Source organism: Anolis sagrei, chromosome 5 (genome assembly GCF_037176765.1).
Source record: "Anolis sagrei isolate rAnoSag1 chromosome 5, rAnoSag1.mat, whole genome shotgun sequence".
In the NCBI taxonomy this organism is placed as follows: domain Eukaryota; kingdom Metazoa; phylum Chordata; class Lepidosauria; order Squamata; family Dactyloidae; genus Anolis; species Anolis sagrei.
This window is the reverse complement of record NC_090025.1, coordinates 124,892,566-124,913,463: the sequence shown is the minus strand read 5'-3', so window position 1 is coordinate 124,913,463 and position 20,898 is coordinate 124,892,566. Positions and strand designations below refer to the sequence as shown.

At 39.2% G+C, this 20,898-nt stretch overlaps 1 protein-coding gene across 3 annotated transcripts in view; it reads left to right on the top strand.

Moving 5' to 3' along the window:
* Window positions 1-9,911, top strand: part of PLXNB2 (plexin B2) — a 402,707-nt gene extending 392,796 nt beyond the window's left edge. For all 3 annotated transcript variants that reach the window (XM_060777770.2, XM_060777771.2, XM_060777772.2), the window contains 4 exons: window positions 558-622; window positions 2,713-2,788; window positions 4,548-4,622; window positions 7,304-9,911. In XM_060777770.2, coding sequence (XP_060633753.2) covers window positions 558-622; window positions 2,713-2,788; window positions 4,548-4,622; window positions 7,304-7,408 — 321 coding nt within the window. In that variant the 3' untranslated portion in view covers window positions 7,409-9,911. The remainder of the gene's footprint in view (window positions 1-557; window positions 623-2,712; window positions 2,789-4,547; window positions 4,623-7,303) is intronic.
* The last annotated feature ends 10,987 nt before the right edge of the window (window positions 9,912-20,898 follow it).

Sequence of the window (20,898 nt, the reverse complement as noted above, 5' to 3'; positions counted from 1 at the left end):
AAATGTGATAGAAGATGTTGCTATAGATTGGTTATGCCTGTGGCAAAGATAAGCTAAGAGAGAGGTGGCTCTCTATTTTTTATTAGCCCGTATGGAGGGAAAGGCAGGATAGAAATGATGATGATGATGATGATGGAGAGAGATTGGCTTTTTCTTTCGAAAAAGAGGCATAATATAAGTATGGTTTTACCCTGTTGTTACACACAGAGAAGGCCTGTCCTTTATATGCCATGGGTTTTATGCCTTGGTGCATTGTGCAATCCAAATTTCTTCACAGCCAGTAGACTGTAAAACCCAGAATCCTCCAACCTTGTGGGGGATTCAGAAGTGTGCAGAAGTAGTTTGAATAACATATTCACTCTATTTGTTTATTTGAATAACATTTTCACTCCATTTGTGTTTGCAACACAGATATCATGACAGTATGCTTCCCTAACATTATAGTAGCACAGGCTCCATCCAAAGCCATTTTTCCTCCAGCAAAACATATATCTAGAACATGCCAACTGAAATTTAATGCACAAATAATTGAGCTTTGTGTGTTTATTCTTTCTCAGGACTCTCCAAGCAACAAGTTACTTTATGCAAAAGAGATCTCTACATATAAGAAGATGGTAGAAGAGTAAGTAAATAAGGAAGTTCCTTTTTTGTCTGCAGTTGCTTTCTCACAGAGGAAAGATTATTACATTTCACTAGATTATGTTTACATCAGTCAATGCAGTTGAATAAAATACTGTAATGTTATTTGGCACATCAGAAATAAACAGTGGAATTGGATGAGCAATACTCTACCAAAATGTATATTGACCTGACATTTATAATGGTGCATCTACACTGTAGAATCAATGCAGTTTGACAACACTCTTAACTGCCTTGGTATGGAGTTACAGGAGTTCTAGTCTTACAAGATCTTTAGCTTTGTCTGCTTTCCCATGGCAGTTAAAGTTAATTCTACTGTATCAATGCACCCGAATAGGTATATGGTTGTAATCTAAAGCAGTGGTTCCCAACCTGTGGTCTGTGGTCCGCAAGAACAAAAATATGGTCTGTGGCATCACCATGATTGCCTCAAAACCATGTGGCAACAAGAGTGACTGGTCTCATGAAACCCTCTTATAGTGCCCAGGCAACGGGAATGTCAGGAGGAAAGAGGCTGACTACCCACAAAAAATTACTACTATTGTATCAGCTCTAGATTATTAAATAAGGCTTTATGTGGGCGAGCAGATGGCAACTACTGAACGACATATGTCCTGTATCAGAAACTAGAACTGATGTGGTCTATCCAATGCAGTTTTCTGAATCAAATAATGAAACCGAATCTAAAGTTGACCAAAAACCAATTCGTAACCCTATTGGTACTGATGTTGGAGAGTGGTCCCTGGTCAAGTAGTCCCTGGTCAGAAAAAGGTTGGGAACCACTGTTCTAAAGGCTGCTGAAGCAGTCTGAACGATGCATTCACTTTCTTTGTTTTCTGGGGTGGAAACAATACTTCTATCACAGTTTATGTGAAATTTATATCTGTTTTCCCCCTAAGAGTGGGTAAGAGAGAAGAAGGTATTTGAGTATCTGTTACATATTGGATTAATAGTAAATCTATTATAAATTGTCAAATTCTGAATCAGTTGTGCCACAGTAACTGATCTATTTTGCTGACTGATCTAGGTAGCCATATTCTCACACTGCTCCCTAGTTATGGAACGTAATCAGCAGGCAAATAACTCTGATCATGTGTCAGCTCAGTAGATCATTAAAAAATTCTTTAAATATTTCATTCTTGTTTATTCACATCTGTATGCAAAACCACACATTATATATGATTTTACATCATATATAATGATGTAACATATAATGTTCTATATAAGACCAAAAATATTCCACAAGGCTATTAGCAGTGAAACAAAAACATTAATATTACAAATTACTGTGCACTGTACAATTATTTTAAAATATAGGGCATTTGATATCAAACAGAGAAAGGCTAAACACACTCATAGCAGATTTAAGCAACCCTTAAAGCAAGAGCTTTAAACATTATTGCCTTGTATATTTCTGGCTCATTCCTCCGTACCAGGGGAAAAGGTGTAAGTTGTAGTTCAGCAAAGCAATTTCTCCAAGCTCTTGTTACCGAGTCATATAAATTGCAATGTAGTGTTGTAGGAATTACGAAAGAGAAACTTTGAGGCATAAACTCATCTGTTCAGATGCTTAGGGAAAGATTCCACATCAAGCTTTACTACTCCACCGCAATATATGTTTCCCTTGCTGCCATGCGTAGCCAGTTGAAATAAATGGTGTTTTGTGGTAGCTGTGCTTGATGGATGAAACCCATTACATGTTTAACCAAAGAAGAAACAAAAGCCTCCATCTAGTGCTGCAAAGAATGATTGATGGGATGCAACATTACAGGAACATGGTAGGGGGTACATGGACCTGTCTGATTCTAGTTTCTTTACTCAGAAGTGTCTGCCATTTCCTCATCAGTGTATACTTTTTAAAATAAAATCACTCAAAATATGTATTTAACTGATCATTTTAGAGAAAACCAGCCTATAGCAAAGTTCCAGACTTTGTACAAATTGAATCAACTTTGTACAGATATTTCTGTTGAAGTCATCCAAATAACCTGAAACCTGTGGTCATAAAATCATTGCAAAGCGTAAATGTATTTTAAAGTATATTGCATCAGCTAAAGTTATTATTGTTTCCAGTTATTACAAAGGTATTCGCCAAATGGTACAAGTGAGTGACCAGGACATGAATACACATTTAGCAGAGATCTCTAGGGTAAGTATGATAATGTAACTCTTCCCTCAACAGCTTGCACTTTGTTTTCCCTCCCATTTGTTTTTATCACATTACTCATTGTCTGTTTGTTTCTAATTATAAGTTGTATCTGTAACTTTGAATCCCTGAAATATCTTTTCCATATAATTATGCTTAGTTGTATTGTTTGTGAAATAACGATTTCAAAGACATTCAAACATCTCCTTAAGGACCTTTCCCTGAAAGTGACTACACTATTTGTTTATGCACAATATGCACACGTTGGTTGCTGCTATTCACTTCTTTGTTTCCAAGAGTAATAACTTAGATGTACATAATAGCTTATAAAGAAAACAATAGTGTTTGTGTGGAGTTTTAGGCTCAAGGGGGTGTGTGTGGAATCATGACCAGTTTCTAAATTGCTTTATTTAGTGAATTTCATGGGTTGCGTTCTGAAGGATAATTTAAATTCAACTCAAATAAAAAAGAGATCTTCTGTATCATTTGTTTGCTTCCCTGTGTTATTATTGTTTTCAAAGTTCAAACAACAAATGCAAAAGATTGCAAAAGTGTGCAAATCAGGGAGAACTGATTTAAACCTCAACTCTTCTTTGGCTGATTATAGTATTAGCAGGAACAATGTAGTGTTTTTGAGTTTTGGACTAGCATTCTGAGAAACTGGAGTTTTACATTCTCATGCAGCCATGCAAAACCATTGGATGAACCTTGGGCAAGTCAAACTCTCGGCCGAATTGCAGGGCAATGGCATACCTCCTCTGAAGGCACCTTGCCACAAAAATCCTATGATAGGTTTTCTGGAAGTCAACTTGAAGGCACATAACAACAAAAAGAGGTAGCTTTGTGGAAGAATAAAACAATCAGTCCTCAAATCTACCCCTTGTGTTGTTATTGTCATTGTTTGTGGAGGAATAAGGCTATCATAGAATCATAGAGTTGGAAGAGATCACGTGGGCCATCCAGTCCAACCCCCTGCCAAGAAGCAGGAAAATCGCATTCAAATCAGTTGAGGGTCAACATGCTGTAGTGGTTTGAGCATTGGACTATGACTCCACTCAGCCATGAAAGCTAACAGGATGACCTTTGGCAAGTTACGTACTCTCAGGGTCACCCATGTTAGAAATGACATGAAGGCATACAACAACAATGTGCTTTAGTAACCGCATTGCATATATAATGTACACCATGGTTACTAAACCATGATGAATATATGCAGACCTTTTAAAAGTTACTTTTTTAGACTACAATGCAAGAATCCAGGATAAACTCTGGGGCTTGTAATACAAACAGTAATTTTCAGTAAAGGGCTCCTGGACTTCCGCTATGGCAATGAGCCACTGTGGCATATGGCACACAGGACTGGATGAACATTTGGTCTGATCCAGCTGAGATGCCATTAGCTTCTTAATGAAATGTTGTTTGTGCTTTTTGAAGACTTTGTCCATATGGTCTGTAGACATGTCTGGAGATAACCTATGATTTCACAGTGCTTTGGATGCATATATTCCATTTTTGTTGATGGAGAAAGCAGTGTGGAGGCTGTAAGTGATCCAGCAGGAAACCTAGGCCAGAGAGTTCTGAAATTTGTCAGTTTCACTTCCTTGTTGAGCCAGACAGCTAATAAAAGATTTAAGAACCAAAGCAGGGATATGGAAAAGGGATTTGCATCATGTCTGGGGCAACTATATAGATTTCATTAAAGTTCTTAGGCAGCAAGTTCTGTGCCCTAACACATTCTTTTTCTTCTTGTTTAATTTAATAGGCACACACAGACTCATTAAACACCCTTGTGGCTTTACACCAGCTCTACCAGTATACTAACAAATACTATGATGCGGTAAGTTTCCACCACTGGAATAACTTTTATTAGGCTGTAAAAAGGTCACCAGGAAGAAGGTTCAACAAAACTGGCAGATGTCAGGCATGTAATTTACCTGCTCCTTGATTCTTATAGAAGGACTGTCATTCCAATATACTTTGAGGGTTGGGGGTGGCAGTTAAAATTTGAAAATACACTCAGACAAATACAATGAGCATAGGAGGCCTCAAGGATGCGTATTCATTCCTAGTAACTGGGGAAGGGGATGGAGAATTGTTCATATTGATGACTTGTGCTGTGTTGACCTGGGTAGCTCCTCAACAGAGAATCAAATATAGTAAGGGATTATCCTACTGAAAATAATGAAATAAATAATGTGAATTATTATCTAAAGTGAATATTGTGTTGGCAAAGCCATAGCCATCCCACAACTACAAGCACTTTTTCCCGAGTACAGAATCAAAATCAAAATTGTAAAGAATATATTATTTATGTTGGGGTATCTATTTGTTTTTATTGAGAAATTTGCTATTTGCAAACAATATGTTTATTAAAAATATGGTATACAAAAAAAACCTGTTTTTCTGATAGACTGTCAGTGTGGCTTATGTAATCTAGAAATTGATAAAACTAAAAGTAGTAATCAAGATAATACAAGGTGCATTACAGAGGATAAAGTAGAAAAGAAAGGTTTAAAAACAGATTAAAAACCAGATTGTCTGTCAACTGCAATACCTGAGCAAATCAAATAAAATGAGATGTGTTGCTTTCCATGCAATGTAGATTTTCCTTTAACTGGCTTGCAGAGTAAATGTAAACAGTGGTAAAGACACATAGGCAGACACACAAACAGATCCCACTTGACACGGCATCATACATGCATCAATGTGCACACATACAGTTCAACCAAATGTAAACTTCCTCCGTGGAATAATCAAAAGTTGTGTGTAGCCAACCTGAAACAATGGAAAGTGTTGCAGTTATACCACAACTTTTGATTTTTTTTCTAGCAATGGTTCAGAAGTGATTCCAATTGGTGTGCTGTTCATCCTTGAACCATGAACATTACAGACAGACTCGCCATTGTGATTGACATCAGTTTAGCTCAGGTGTTAACCAAAGAGTTTCCCCAAAATTAAGAAAATGGATAGATTCAAACCAGTCTTAATGAGACTGCAGGCCAACAACAGTTCCTGGTAATCAGTGATTGTTTGGATTTTTGGAAAAATCTATCACGATTGTATGCTGTAGGAGTTTTAGCAGAAAATATGGAGGGGAAGAGACAAGCCTACCACAGTTAAGACCCTTCAGGCAAGAAGAATCTTAGCAGTTAAAGGCCATTTCAACTCGGGAATGGTTTTTGCCTGTAATAATAATAATAACAACAACAGCAACAACAACAATTTTATTTTTGTACCCCGCCTCCATCTCCCTGAGGGGACTTGAGGCAGCTTACATGGGGACCAGCCGGATCAACATAGTTAAAATAAAACACATTAAAATACATCAAAAAATAAAACAACATTCTAAAAATAATATAAAAGCAGACTTCAACCAGCAACCAATAGATCTGCAGTAATGGTCAGTTTCTGGGCACGGGTAGGCAGCTGGTGCAAATCAGTTGTAAGGATAGTGTTGATGGCTAAAGTGCGGAAGTCAATTAGCAATAGCAAAGGTAGGGAGCAATGTAAGAGCATTATAATTTTAAGTACTGGACAGTAGTAAAGTGCAGGATCCTAGCTGGGGCCCAGTTATCAGAGGAATTGTCTAGTCAAAAGCACAGCAGAACATCCACATCTTAGGTCTTCACTGAAGATGGACAGAGTGGACGCTAGTGTAATCTCCCTGTGCAGAGCCATTTTAATTCTCCCTCCTATTTGGTCTAGTCACAGTGGAATAATGTAGCACCACTGGATTGAATAATTAGGTAAAGGTTGTCCCCTGACATTAAGTCCAGTCATGTCTGACTCTGGGATGTGGTGCTCATCTCCATTTCTAAGCCGAAGAGCCGGCGTTGTCCATAGACACCTCCAAGGTCATGTGGCCAGCATGACTGTATGGAGCGCCGTTACCTTCCCACCGGAGCGGTATCTATTGATCTACTCACATTTGCATGTTTTTGAACTGCTAGCTTGGCAGAAATTGAATAATTAGACCTTGAAAAAAAAGTGGAATGATTGATAGATGAGCAGGAAGATGCATTAACCATAGAAGATGCTGCAGATTTAATTTTTCTTGTAAGCACCCCATGATCCTTTCTTTGATATCTGTCTTCTGCTCTTAAAACAATACTTCATTTGAGCCAATTACTACTAATGTGGTTAGGATACTGAAATTGTAATCCAACAAGAGAAGAATTTAAGGTGTTTGCAATATTTCCCTCTTGTTTCACATATTAAAGCCATCCAAAGCTTGCCTAGATCCCTGAGCCTGACAATTATTGCTGACATTTCTAGCTAAACATGCTAGGAGGTTTGGCTGTCTGATATAAAATTGCAAGCTTTCCTTGTGACTGTGATGGTAAACAGAGATCTGATATTGTAATGGGAGTAATATTATATTATGTGAAAATAAGCTGCTTCTTAGCCCTCCCCTCCATGTAAATTTGTTTAGGATTAGGTTGAGACCATGAAAGCAACAACTGAAGTGCAATTTCTTCATTTCATTCTGAATCTTTGCTCCTCTTTGTTTCCTGCCAGATCATAAATGCACTAGAAGAGGACCCAGCTGCACAAAAAATGCAGCTTGCGTTTCGATTACAACAGATAGCAGCTGCTTTAGAGAATAAAGTGACGGACCTTTGATCTTGAAAGCTGCAATAAAGAAGCCTGCTCTGAAGATGTGTAAATTCGTTCTTCCTAATATGGAAATAGTGTTCTATTTTTTAATGTGTAATTACAACTTTAAATGAAACACAAAGGATTTCTCTTTTTTTATATAGCAAAGTTGTAATGTAAAGAGTTTTTACTGTAAATTATGCTTCTAATTAAAACTTTGTGTTGTGTGTAAATGAATTTCCAGTGGGAAATGAGGGACGCCCACAAGGGTGGGGGTGGGTAAAGTTATATCTCATTTAATCCAATAGTACAATCTTGAAACATCAGCATTTTTAGAAGTCATTATGCTAGTAAATTCACTACCTATAGCATCCTTTATATTTTAAGCAATATTTGTACTAGAAGAGTGATAGCATAGTGGGAGAAAATTAATGCAATACCCCCATTTTAATTTTAATAATTGGAAATAGATTTTCTACTCTTTTGAAAGTTTCCGTCGTCTGTATTTTGCTCATAATGAGTAGGATAAAAGACACACCTGCTATGACTTCCCTGTTTAAGACACTGCAGTGGGTGTTGGTACCATGCATCTTTTACACACTAAGTGAGGTGTATTAAACATGAAGTGCTAAAATGCTGGTTGAGTCTGCTGCTCTCAAGCCTGCTTTACCAGAGTCAAAGCAGACAGTGCTGTAGATTAGTCACGTTGGCCTGAGCCTTTTTCTAGAAAGATGCATATTTCCTGAGAATATATATCTTTTAACAACCACATGAATGTGCTTCAAGAATAGAGTCCCAACACTGGGAACAAAGAAGGTGCTTAAGGTCTTCAGCGCTTTGTTCAAGTAAGATCAGGTATCTCCGGATAACCAAAGCTGGTCCAATGTGCCACAGGTATACGGCAACTGAGAATGGACAAACTTCTCTTTCCTCATTTCAGAGAAGGGATTGTTCATGCCTACCCATGGCACTGTTGTTGCCACAAAGGTTATAACATACATTGAGGGATGAAGTACCCTACAGAGCCAAAGCAAGGTCAGTTTTGGCGACATAAAAGCACCATGGGATAGATAGGCAGAGCTGCTTTAGTAATAGTGAGAGAATGATAGCAAAGGTCTGTTATCCAAGAACGAGAAATGCCCGGATCTGGTGTACCTCTAAAGTAGTGGTTCTCAGCCTGTGGATCGTCAGATGTTTTGGTCTTCAACTCCCAGAAATCCTAACAGCTGGTAAACTGGCTGGGATTTCTGGGAATTGTAGGCCAAAACACCTGGAGACCCACAGGTTGAGAACCACTGCTCTAAAGAGGAGATCGTCTCTGATCCCTGGTGAATTATACTAGTGGTGAAATCTAATTTGAAAGTGAGACAAATCAAATTGGCCTTCTTTTTCTTTTTCTTTTCTTTTTAAATTGTTTTATTACATATGCTAATGTGCCTTACTTGTACTAATTATGTGGATCTGGATGGTTTTGTAAAGAGAATCGTATCAAAAAAATATTTATGTGTGGTTTGATGACTTAGTGAGAGAAATTGACCAGCAGAATGCCTGTAATTAGCTTCTTGCCAATAATGTGCTGTTTGACATGATTCGAGTATGTGTCTCTTTTGTTGGAATGGCTCATAGGATTTTTTTAATGACTCTTTCCACTACCCTAGGAAAATAAACATAGGGATTTTTTTTTTGGCAAAAAAAGATAAACAAACAAAAACCTGTATCCATAATGTAAAATACTCATTGTAAGAAAATCCCATGCCCCTTCTAACGTTAAACACCACTTGAGCCTTGGAATGCTGCAATGGATGGAGTAAGCATCATTAACTTTGCTGTGGAAATTAAGTAATGTGTCGAAGATGTAATGTGTGTTTACAATATTAGTCAGCTTCCAGGAAAAATGATAAAGCTTGGTACGTTATCTTATATTGCTATGTTGCACAAGAAAAGAGCAACCCCTGTTGCTTTCACCATAGTTCTTTGGCAGCTCAGTAGCATTTTTCCTGTAGCACTGCCATTGAAACCCATTTCTTTTTGCTATTGCTGTTGTATTCCTGTCCTGTGACACCTTAAACTTGCTTGGCTCTTAACACAGTAACAGAGCTTCGTTTGCTACCTCTCCCTGAGTTTAATCTAAACGTTTGTCCTGATGTCTCATCTTCAAATGTATAAGTAATCTCTTCTTCAATTCTATGGAGTGAGTCACTAGCGGTGTAACTTATGGAAAAAGTTAATGGGTTACAGTAGAAATTACGAGTTTGCATAGAAGAAAGGGGGAGAGAAACAGGTGTCGCTTCTCATGGTTTTCCTTTCATAATACCTTTATGCTGCCATCTGCATATGCATCTCCACACCCTGGAATGTAAGTGACTACAAATTGTTGGGAGCAGTTTACCTAAGAATTCTGTGTCAAACTCAGCTTCTGTACTTGCCTTCTGTCTGATCAACAAAGATATCCAAAACTGCTGATCGGTTTTATTTTGTCATTGTTTGTAAATCCTGTTAATTGTAAATCAAATACAATTTTTTCCACAAAGTGTGATACTTTGCATTGTCTTCTTATATTCTTCAGTCGCGTCAGAATGGAATTGAGTGGACCTCTGAGAATTGTGCATGGTTGAGTATTCAGCAAGCTTTCCCGTACGGGTCATTTTGCATTAGGACGCAGTCTGACGCTCCACAAAATTCCCTATTACATTGCAAAGTGCTTGACTTTCCTTCTTGCAGCATATTCCAGGCGCTCTCTCTTTCGGGTTACAGATGGCGAGGCAGAATGACGATTATGGAGGTGAGTAAAATTGAGTATTGAGCTGGTGTTAGAATCTTTATGCAGAATTAGCTGGTTAATCTTGCTTGTGTGATAAAGTTTGACTTTCCTCTTCTTGAAGTGGAAGGAATCCCATAGAGCTGCTGTAAAGCGAGCTCATGGGGATGGAGAGTAGGAGCTAAATCCAGATGATGCAGAAACTAAAAGCTAAAGTAGACACCATTAGAAAGTTCACACTGTATTTATTTGGCAGTGTTTGATGAAATATAATATCTTTCAATTACCAATATAAAAAAGAATCAGAAATGAATAATTTCCCTTCTTTTTTCATGTTTCTTAATCTATCCTTGCAATAGTATATGGCAATCAACGATTTTTTAAAATAAAAACAATAGATACCTGCCATGCTCTGAAATTAGAAATATGTTAATTTTGAACTGTTCTATGATCTTGAATGAGAAATGAACTTTTCCAAATGAAAGAAATATGTGTCGATTGTGTGGTGTGCCCATATAAGCCAAGCTGACTACCTAAATGGCTAATCTTAAAGGGAAAAGCCCAGTGGTGCATTAAATGTCTCAACTAACATCTTTCTGTACAATCTGTGGGATAAATTGCTTTTTGAATCAGAAAGTCTCAGAAGTACTTATCAGAGGACAGGGAAAAACCGATTCATTGGTTGGGCAGAGTACAATAATAGCTCTCTTTTTAAAGCTTTCTATAGCTGGGTTTTGAGGGGAAAAATACCTCCGAGCCACACACTGTGTTCCTGAAATCCCCTTTTCGCTCCTCTAATTCTGAACAATGTTTTGGGCTAATTTAATTCTCCTCAAAATTGAATGTTGAGCGAAATGATCCCCCCACTTTTTTCTCCCCTTAATCCAGTGTGGAACAAGAAGGAAGCAAAACGAGGAGAAAAGTGTTCCTTTGATATTCTTAATCTTTTCTCTCCTGTGGTCTGGCCCTATTCAATGTGAGATCACACTTGCTGGTTACATGGCCTGAAAGCCAATAGTTGAGATATTTTTTAATTTTTTTAAAAAAGAAACTCTTTATGTTTCCTGGATCTGCACTTGAATTTGTGGTGGCACTGCCAATTGTTAAAGCTATTTTAGTGCTGTTCTTTGGAACCTAATTGTGATAGGTTTTGGCCGGTGTCCTTGTCCGTTTCCTGATGTGCTATTCTACTCTGATTTGCACCTTTATAATCCATCACCACCTGCTGTAAAAACAATCTTAACCTCCTAAAGTAAAGTGTATGTGTAAAGCCTCCTGGTGGAAAAACAGGCAATTTTTATTTTCAGGGGCAATTGTTTTTCTGTTATTTTATAAAAAAAATACAGCTATTGGTGCAGCGTTCCTCTAGTCCCCAGATGTCAAGTATTGCAGAGAGTGGAACATTGAAACGTTTCACATGTAGAATTCTATTTTTTTGTCTTCTCTCTCCCTTGCTTTGCCTGCAGATAAGCACCCTCTATATTGTCAGGGACCTAGGTTGCAAAAAGTGTGTCTTTTTTATAACCAGAGAGAACCCCTATCTAGGAATCTGTAAGTCCTCCAGCTCAGTTCAACAGTCAGCTTCTGTTCGAAGTTGATCACAGAAGTGCACTGTAGGACCTAGAGAGAACATTTTAATCAAATGTTCCTAAAGAAAACATGTCCTAAAGAGAACATTTAAATCAAATCTGTAAATAAGCAACTCTGCATGAGTCATACCAGCAAATCTGAAGGGTCTGCTGAATTGCTGAATGTTCTACTAATTATAAATTACTGCCATGGTAGAAATTTGAGGAATAAAATTTGAAGGGCAATGCCCACATTTGAAGGGCAATGTCCTCATTTTGCACACACCCCTGTACCTACTTCCCTGGGTGGTAAAGCAGCCTGTTTGCACTGCAATTGGGAGTACACTGGTTACAAAAGTAATATTTGTGGTGAAGTTGAGAAACATACCTCTTTCACTGTTTCTCTGTACCAGTGAATATCATTTTATCTCTCTCACTCTAACATGTATGCATACATACAGAGATCTTCCAGGATGGGTGACATGTCATTACATGCCCATTTTAAGACAAGAACTATTAAATATTTCACAAGAAAGATCTCAAGATGGTCTTCTTTCACCACCATTAGACGAGAAGCAGGAGTTGAAAGAAGACATTGACTAGCATTTAATCACAAGGCCAACTAGAGTGCCCAACTGACTGGAAACTTGCTGTGTCAACATTTATCTATTTCCCATTCATTCAGTTGGGAGAGGAGAGTGCTTGTGTGGTGAGCAGGTCCAAAGTGCCAGCACCTGCCAGGGCCTGCAGACAAGCACCTAGCACTAGCCCTAAAACGGAGGGGAAGAGGAGCATGAGAAGCCTGACCATTGCTGCCAGTGGACCGAAAATATTCATTTTTTCAGACCATGGACAAAAAAGCTAATTCAGAAAGGTGCCCGTTTCCAGGAGTGGTGCTCGAAAATGAAAGGAGGCAGGCTACGTTTGTGAAGGCATGTTGCGTATAAAGGCAACTGGTGAAAACATCCTCTGCCTACATGTGAAAAGCGTCTGTCTACATTTCATTCTAGCAAACCACTACAAACATAGGTTTTTCTGTCTACTCTCACCTACTTCTGGTGAACAGAGCCTGCAAAGATGATCTTCACTCCCTAAGTCTCTACACCAAGAAGATTTCATTCTTTATTCTTAATTGGTCCCAGTTTGTCTCAAGTGACCCAAGGACATGCAGTCCCCGAGTTTCAAACATCTGACTTATAAATTAGTCATAGTTAAGAACAGGGGTGAGACAACAGGAAGTGAGAGAAACCTAACTAGGAAGGGAAATTAGAAAAGTTATCATGGGGGAAAGGTTTCTTCACGACAAGCCACAACAAGGGGTACCTAGACAGCAAACAAATGCCACAGGGGTGTTAACCCTTCCCTGTGCTTTCCAAAAGCAGAGAGAGAGAGAGAGAGAGAGAGAGGTTGGAGTTATAGTTTAAAATGTACCTGTTCTGGCTTACAAACAAATTCAACTTAAAAACAAACCTACAGAACCTATCTTGTTTGCAACTTGGGGATAACTGTATTATGTCAGGAGGAGTTATAAAGTCCTTGGACTCTAGGATGTCACCATTTAAATTCCTCTTGTTATGAAGAGAAGTGGAGGAAGCCTCTAATTTTTCTTGTGTCCGTCCCCCCTTCTTTGAATTTATTTATTATAACCGGTCATTTGGTCAGTAATCCCGCTTTGTTATATTTGGCAAGTCACGGGCTCCAGTTGAATTCTCTGTTTTTTCTGAAGCCTTTATCTCCATGTTACAGAAATGACTGCTTAATAGTGACAAGTGTCTGTGTTCTTGCCCTCATTTCAGCATGAATCAGAGAAGTGCATTGGCCTGTGATTTTTCTCCCTCTGTGTTTTGGGAGGCCTGTGTTTTGTTCTACAGGGCAGATTAGCTTTTGCAGTGTCCAATAATCATGTTGGTTCTACTGCAGACTTCAACCAAGGTTCTGTCTTTGTGGATTCAGAAAAAAAAATAATGTTTTAACAGCTGCACGGATGAAACGAGAGGAGGACTTTTCAAGACCCTTTGAAATGTCGGGGACATACAAAGTTAGGAACATTCCTTTCTCTTTAAAGACAGGATCATGCAAAAGGTGACTCGTCTGTGGAGTATGTTTTGTTTCAGAAGCATCTCTTAAAAGGTAGTTATGCCTGTTAGTTGCGGTTAGAAAGACTGCAGCTGTTGCTTGGTCTGTCTTTTATAAAACTCATAAATTAGGGCAGTGAAACAGAATCTTAAAATTGCTAATGTATAGCTCCATTTCTATCAACACATAAATGGAAATGCTTAGATCATGTCTGCTCAACATGATTTCCTTCTTCTACTAGGATTTCTAAAATGCTAGTGGCAGAGCACATTCTAATTATACAAAAAATCCCAGCGCCTTTTGAGTCTGACTGTAGCAACACTGCAAATGACCTAATGGTATTAGTAATAGGGGAATTTGCTACGGTGTGAATCCAGTTTTGAATATTTAGGTAGGGCATCTGTTTCAGTCCTGGGTGCATTGAGAAAGGCACATGTTCTGTGTAAAATGGCTACCTCTGTGGTTCAGCCAGCTGAGGATGTTTTGTTGTGGATCTGACTCAAGTTAGAAAAGTATAGCTGGGTGCTAATAAGAGGAATTGAATGTCAATTTTAAGCATTAGTTCAAATGCATACGGGTTTAACTGTAAAGCGATCAGAAGCAATGGGGGAAAGAGAACCATCTGCGTTTAGTAATAATGATGCAGGAAAGGGAATTAGTGAGTAGCAATAGGTTGACTACTCGTGCTTCTTGTTCAATTATCTTTGTTGTTTTATTGGTCTTTTCATAAGGTTCTATCACACCGAAGGATTTAAAGTGTGGCTCTATAAACACCATAAATATTTCTGCTGTAAGCAAAAACCTATACATTTTTCATACCAATGTATGGTGGCATAAAATGTGATGACACAAATAAGGGTAGCCAAATAAGCCAGTTGTCATAAAGCAGGAAGAAGCCATTATAGGCATCTGGGAAGAAAGCTAAAGTTGCAGCTAACGATCCTGATTCAGTCCTAGGTCTCAATTGTATTTTTAGTTCCAACTTGAGTCAAGCTATTGAATTGACTGGATTTGCTTATATATTGACTCACTACTCAACAACTGACTTAATGGGTTTACACTGTGTGAGGATATGTGTATGTACCTTGAAGGTACCTGTCAGTTTATGGCAATCTCATGAATTTCATAGGGTTTTCTTATGTATGGAATAGTCAGAGATTATTTTTCCAGTTGCTTCCTGTGAAAAGGAGCACACATAAAAAATTAAGAAATTGTTTCTTTTAATCTAGGTGTGGGCCAGAAGCCCAAACGTCCTTTCAAAAGTCCTTCTCTACTGCCACTACTTCTCAAGTATACCTTCTAGACACTTTAGGAAACAGAGACATTTTCAGATAACTAAAACCGAGGCAGTTTTTGGTATGATGAGGAACACGGATCTTCTGCCACAAACACCATCCCTCACCAATCTCTGTAGTTTGTTAGAAAAAATTATTTGTATCCTAACATATTCTGTGTTTTGGCCTTGTTCTACAACACTGTGGAAAAGTCACATTGTTGCCCCCCCCCTTTTTTTCCTTTTCCCTTTGCCCATTCCTGTTCTACATCACTACCTGTTCCTGACGGAATAAGAATAAATTTTACTATTGCTATAGAGAAGTACACCTTGATTCATGGATGCTGTTCTCTTTTTTGTAGCCTGTATTTTTTTATAACATTCATTTCTGCCCTGAGTTTCTTACAATGCTGAGCTGTGCCCCAAATGTTTCTCATTTCAGCATGCTGATGTTGACCTACAAGACCTTTACTTGCTTTGGGCCAGGATTTCTGAAAAATAGAATCATCTCTTATGAGCTTGTTCCAAATTTGAGATTCTCAGTGGAGATCTTGGTGTATGTTTAACCTCCCTGAGAAAGTAGACTAGCGAGTAGACAACAAAGGTTTCTTTAGCAGGACCTTAATTGTGGAACCATCTCCCAAAGGTAAATAACTAAATCCTTCTCAATTTTTGTGGGCAATTATACTGGTACTGTTTCATCCTTTTAAAATTGCTTTATTTTTAAGAGTCTATTAATATATTAAAGTGTGCATCACTTTGCAAGTCCTGGTGGACAAAAAGGCAATTAATAATAATCTTCAGTCACAGCAGGGCTACCTTCTCTGTTTCTGCACTCTCATTATACCAGTCTTTCAAAGCCTGGTGCTCATCCAGATGCACATAACATGTGTATCAGCCTGGTAGCCTGGTGCACATACCATAATTCCCTAGTCATGCTGCCTGGATTGACAGGATTTGCAGTCCACACAGTTGCATGCTCTTAGGCTGGGGAAAGGTATGCTGCAAAGTCACACAATGGGATTCACCCAGAATAAGTCTAAGAAATCATAGCATCACTCTCTGCTTTGTTATTGTACCTTCAAATCATTTTCAATTTATGGCAACCCTTTAGGATTTTATTGGCAGAATTTGTTCACATTGCCTTCCTCGGAGACTGAGAAAGTATTTATGAGGGATTTCAGTTCATCATGAAATGCAGTTTTGGGCCCAGTATGCTTCACTACTCCCAATAGACCAGATCCAAGAAATGAGTTTGAATAAACCTCTGTTCTTTGCTTTCAATCTGTCCAGAAAGGATGACAGTACAAAGTCTATGCTCAAAAGAAACCAACATAAGGTTTACAGAGGCTGGATCTACACTGCCATATAATCCATTTTATCAAAGAAGATAATCCACATTATTTGCTTTGAACTGGATTATATGAGTCAATACTGCCATGTAATCCAGTTCAGAGCAGATAATCTGGATTTTATATGGCAGTGTAGAAGGGGCCAGAGAAGTACAGAGCATTTTATCTACATTGACAGCCATTCAAAATACCTGCACCCTCCCCTGATTGGCTGAAAAGCCATCCCAGTTTGGATCTGAGCTCTTGTTGGCTGGGGAATCTTCTCGACATCACAGGCTAGAGGAGGTTCCCCCATGGCGAGAAAAAGGAACCACTGTCGTTGGTGAATTCAAAGTCCAAGTCAATTTAAAAATTGAGAGGGACATGAGTCCAGGAATGCAAATAGTTCTGTGATTGACTTAATGTCCAATCCAGGTAAACACAAATGGATAGTCCAGAGCCACAAAAGGAATGATTGACTGGTCTTGCCTTCAGACCTGACCCCAATCCCATCAGTGAGAGCCAGGAAGTATCCCAGAGCATGTACCGGGATTTATGAATGGCAGGAGGTTTAAGGTTAGGGTTTACACACACACATAATAGAAAGCCTATCAATGAGACTTGGGCTCCAGGCTTGCATACATTAGCCAGTTTAACCCATTTTCCGTCCCTTTAGCATGAGATTAAGCAAGACAGATTTATACATTTGCAGTTCCAGTTACAATATGAGGATTTGATTTAATTTCATTCTGTTTCATACAATTTATATAATTTCATTAAAGTGTATTTCATTCAAAAGTGGAGATTTAGCTGGCCAGACGTTTTCACAGTTGAGGTGGAGCAGTATTTCGAGATTGCAATATTGATAAAAGGAAAAAATAAAAAAACATGTTTAATCTATCTGTTCATTCATGTCTTAATTAAGAAGGAAGACAATTTCTTGATAACAGTATGACTTGCTCAAGGTCACACACTCGTTTTCCATGGCTGAGTGGGAATTCAAACCCTTTTCCCCTATGATCCTAGTGAAACACCCAAACTACTATACTTCATTAGCACTTCTCCACTTTTTATCAGCTTCTTTTTTCCAGTCACATGGATCTTCAGGTACCAGCTTGTTGAGACATGCCTGAACAGACCTAGGTGCCCACATTTCTTGCAGCATTGCTTCAGGGTTATCATCAAAATTTGGCTTCAGCTACATGACAAGCACTGTTCAGCAACCCCTGAAGCATTCTTCTATTTTTTTTAATTTTTTGGAAGATAACAAGCATCTAAACAAATCCTAGGTAGGCACAAACAGGACAAGAGAGTTCAATATCACAGGAACCCAGTATCTGGAAACATAAATGTCATGATCATTAAACGGAATGATAAATAGTGTTCATGTGGAATGACAGGAAAAAGCAAAAGTATTTTTAAATGTTGCTTTTGAGATTAAAATCACAGTAGTATGTGCTCACAGAGCACTTTCTACTGATTATAATCGGGTCTGGAAACCAACTGCACATTTCGGTGTTTTGTCTACTGAGAATATTTCAGTGATTCCCAGGCGTGTTTCCATGAGGACCCACCAACAACACATTCTTTGTTCGGGAATTCACCTAGCTGCCATATTCATTGACCTGGACATTTTCTGCCATTAGCTCCCCGTAACCTACTGACCTTCACATCCAATTGCCAAAGGAAGGGAAAAAACAGCCAAGGAATGACTGGAGCATGAAGGGGAAAGCTGTGAATGCTGCTGCTTTAAAAAAAACACATTGAGAAAGAAGAGGAAATGTATGATAGCTACAGTTGGATTTTTGTTATGTTTTTAACTCTAGTGCAATAATTTGAATGTTCAAGCCATCTTGTCACTCAATCTGGGAGACAGACAGGATATAAAATAATAATAATAATCTTCCAGCGATCATGGCTGTTTTGTAGCCTTGTATAAAATAGCATCTGCCATCACAATAAGAATTGGATTGATGTGCAGAGATGTTGCACAAAAATGCTTCCCATAAAAGTGATTTTATCCTGCCAGAAGTATAGCTACAGGAGAAAGACCAGTAAGAATTCTGCCCCAGTGAATAATGTTCTCCTTCAAACCCCAAATTTCCAGCACTGTACCAATGAAATACATGATGTGATACTAACTCAATAGATGACTTGAAGGCACATACATAGGGAGTGAGATATCAAAAAGTGTGCACACTGTTTACTGTGTTCAACATTTGCTTTTCTTCAAATTCCTACATTGTGTTTCTAAAGGTTCAACTGAAGTTGTAAGTATCTGGACTGCTACAAAAGTGAAGACTAAAGGAAACTTGGAGGGGGCGGGGAGATTTGGGGCACAATACCATTATTTTACTTCCCAACCCCAAATAGTTACATTCTTGAATATCTGTTTCATGCTGCTGATTTACTAATCACTTGACATGGGTGGGAACTGAACAGTGTTGAATTTGCAAGTCCTAGCACTATATACCTTGGCAGCCACCTTTCCACCAAAGTCAATATCAACACCGAAATACAACACTGCCTGAGCTCTGTGAGTGCAGCATTTTTCCGAATGAAGCAGAGAGTGTTTGAGGACCAGGACAGGACATCCGTAGGGATACCAAGATGCTTGTCTATAAAGCTATTGTCCTCCCAACCCTGCTATATGCCTGCAGAACGTGGACTGTCTACAGGCACCACATGCAACTCCTAGAACGATTCCATCAGCACTGCCTCCGGAAAATCTTGCAAATCTCTTGGGAAGAGAAGCGGACAAATGTCAGCATGCTGGAAGAAACAAAGATCACCAGCATTGAAGTGATGGTCCTCCGCCATCAACTCCGCTGGACCGGCCACGTTGTCTGGATGCCTGACCACCATCTCCCAAAGCAGTTGCTCTACTCTGAACTCAAGAATGGAAAACGGAATGTTGGTGGGCAGGAAAAGAGATATAAAGATTGGATCAAAGCCAACCTTAAAAACTCTGGCATAGACACTGAGAACTGGGAAGCCCTGGCCCATGAGCGCTCCCACTGGAGGTCAGCTGTGACCAGCAGTGCTGCAGAATTTGAAAAGGCACAAATGGAGGGCAAAAGAGAGAAACGTGCCAAGAGGAAGGCACGTCATGCCAACCCTGACCGGGACTGCCTTCCACCTGGAAACCAGTGCCCTCACTGCGGGAGACGAGGCAGATCAAGAATAAAGCTCCATAGTCACCTACGGACCCACCCTGGAGGATTATCCTACTCGGACAACAAGGGATCGCCTAAGTAAATAAAAGCACTAAAGCTAAAAGACCCAATAATGAGAAATGCTGGGAATTGCAATCTATTAACAAAAAGGCCTAAGAATAAAGCTTATGGGTTTTTTTTTAAAAAAATCCAATCCAATTGAACTTTTCCATCTCCTAGCTATTACTGAGCCCCCTGGTTGTGCAGCAGGTTAAACCACTAAGCTGCTGAAGTTGCTGATCAAAAGGTCAGCAGTTGAAATCTGGGGGGCAGGGTGGTCTCCTGCTGTTAGGCCCAGCTTCTGCCAACCTAGTAGTTTGAAAACATGCAAATTTGAGTAGATCAATAGGTACCTCTTCTGTGGGAAGGTAATGGTGCTCCATGCAGTCATGCTAGCCACCTTGGAGGTGTCTATGGACAACACCGGCTCTTTGGCTTAGAAATAGAGATGAGCACCACCCCACAGAGTCAGACATGGCTAGACTTAAAGTCATGGGAAACCTTTACCTAGCCATTGCTATGTGAAATCCTCTCCAGCTGAATAGTTTGATTTCAAAATCTCTCCCAGTTTCTATTTTTTACTGAACTTCCATGGACTAGAGCATGATACAAATAGCTTGTATCTCAAACACTGCTATGTGGATATGATATTTATGCACGGTTGGCCCTCTGTATGCATGGGTTCTGGATCCACAGATTCAACCAATTATGGCCTGAAAATACTCCAGGAAAAATGCAAAAAGTAAATTTTGGCTTTGCACTATGCACATGTGAAGGCATACATTTCATAGATCCTCACGCTCTCTTCCAGCACTCATTTGTTTGCAATTTTTCATACGGGACATCATTTTGCTATATATGCAATGAGACTTGAGCATCCATGGAGGAGTCCTGAAACCAAATCTCAATGATTCCCAAGGGCTCAATGTAATGTCAACCATCTGCTGCTTAGATCGCAACCCAGTACCATTCCTGTATTCCAATCCGCTGAGCTGCTGAACTTGTGGACTGAAAGGTCAGTTGTTTGAATCCGGGGAGCGAGGTGAGATCCTGCTGTTAGCCCCAGCTTCTGCCAACCTAGCAAAAAACATGCAAAGGTGAATAGATCAATAGGTACAGCTCCAGCAGGAAAGTAACAGCACTCCATGTAGTCATGCTGGCCACATGACCTTGGAGGCATCTATAGACAATGCCTGCTCTTCAGCTTAGAAATTGAGCAACCCACCCCCCCACCCCCCACCGAGTCAGACACAACTAAACTTAATGTCAAGGGAAACCTTTACCTTTACCTTTTAT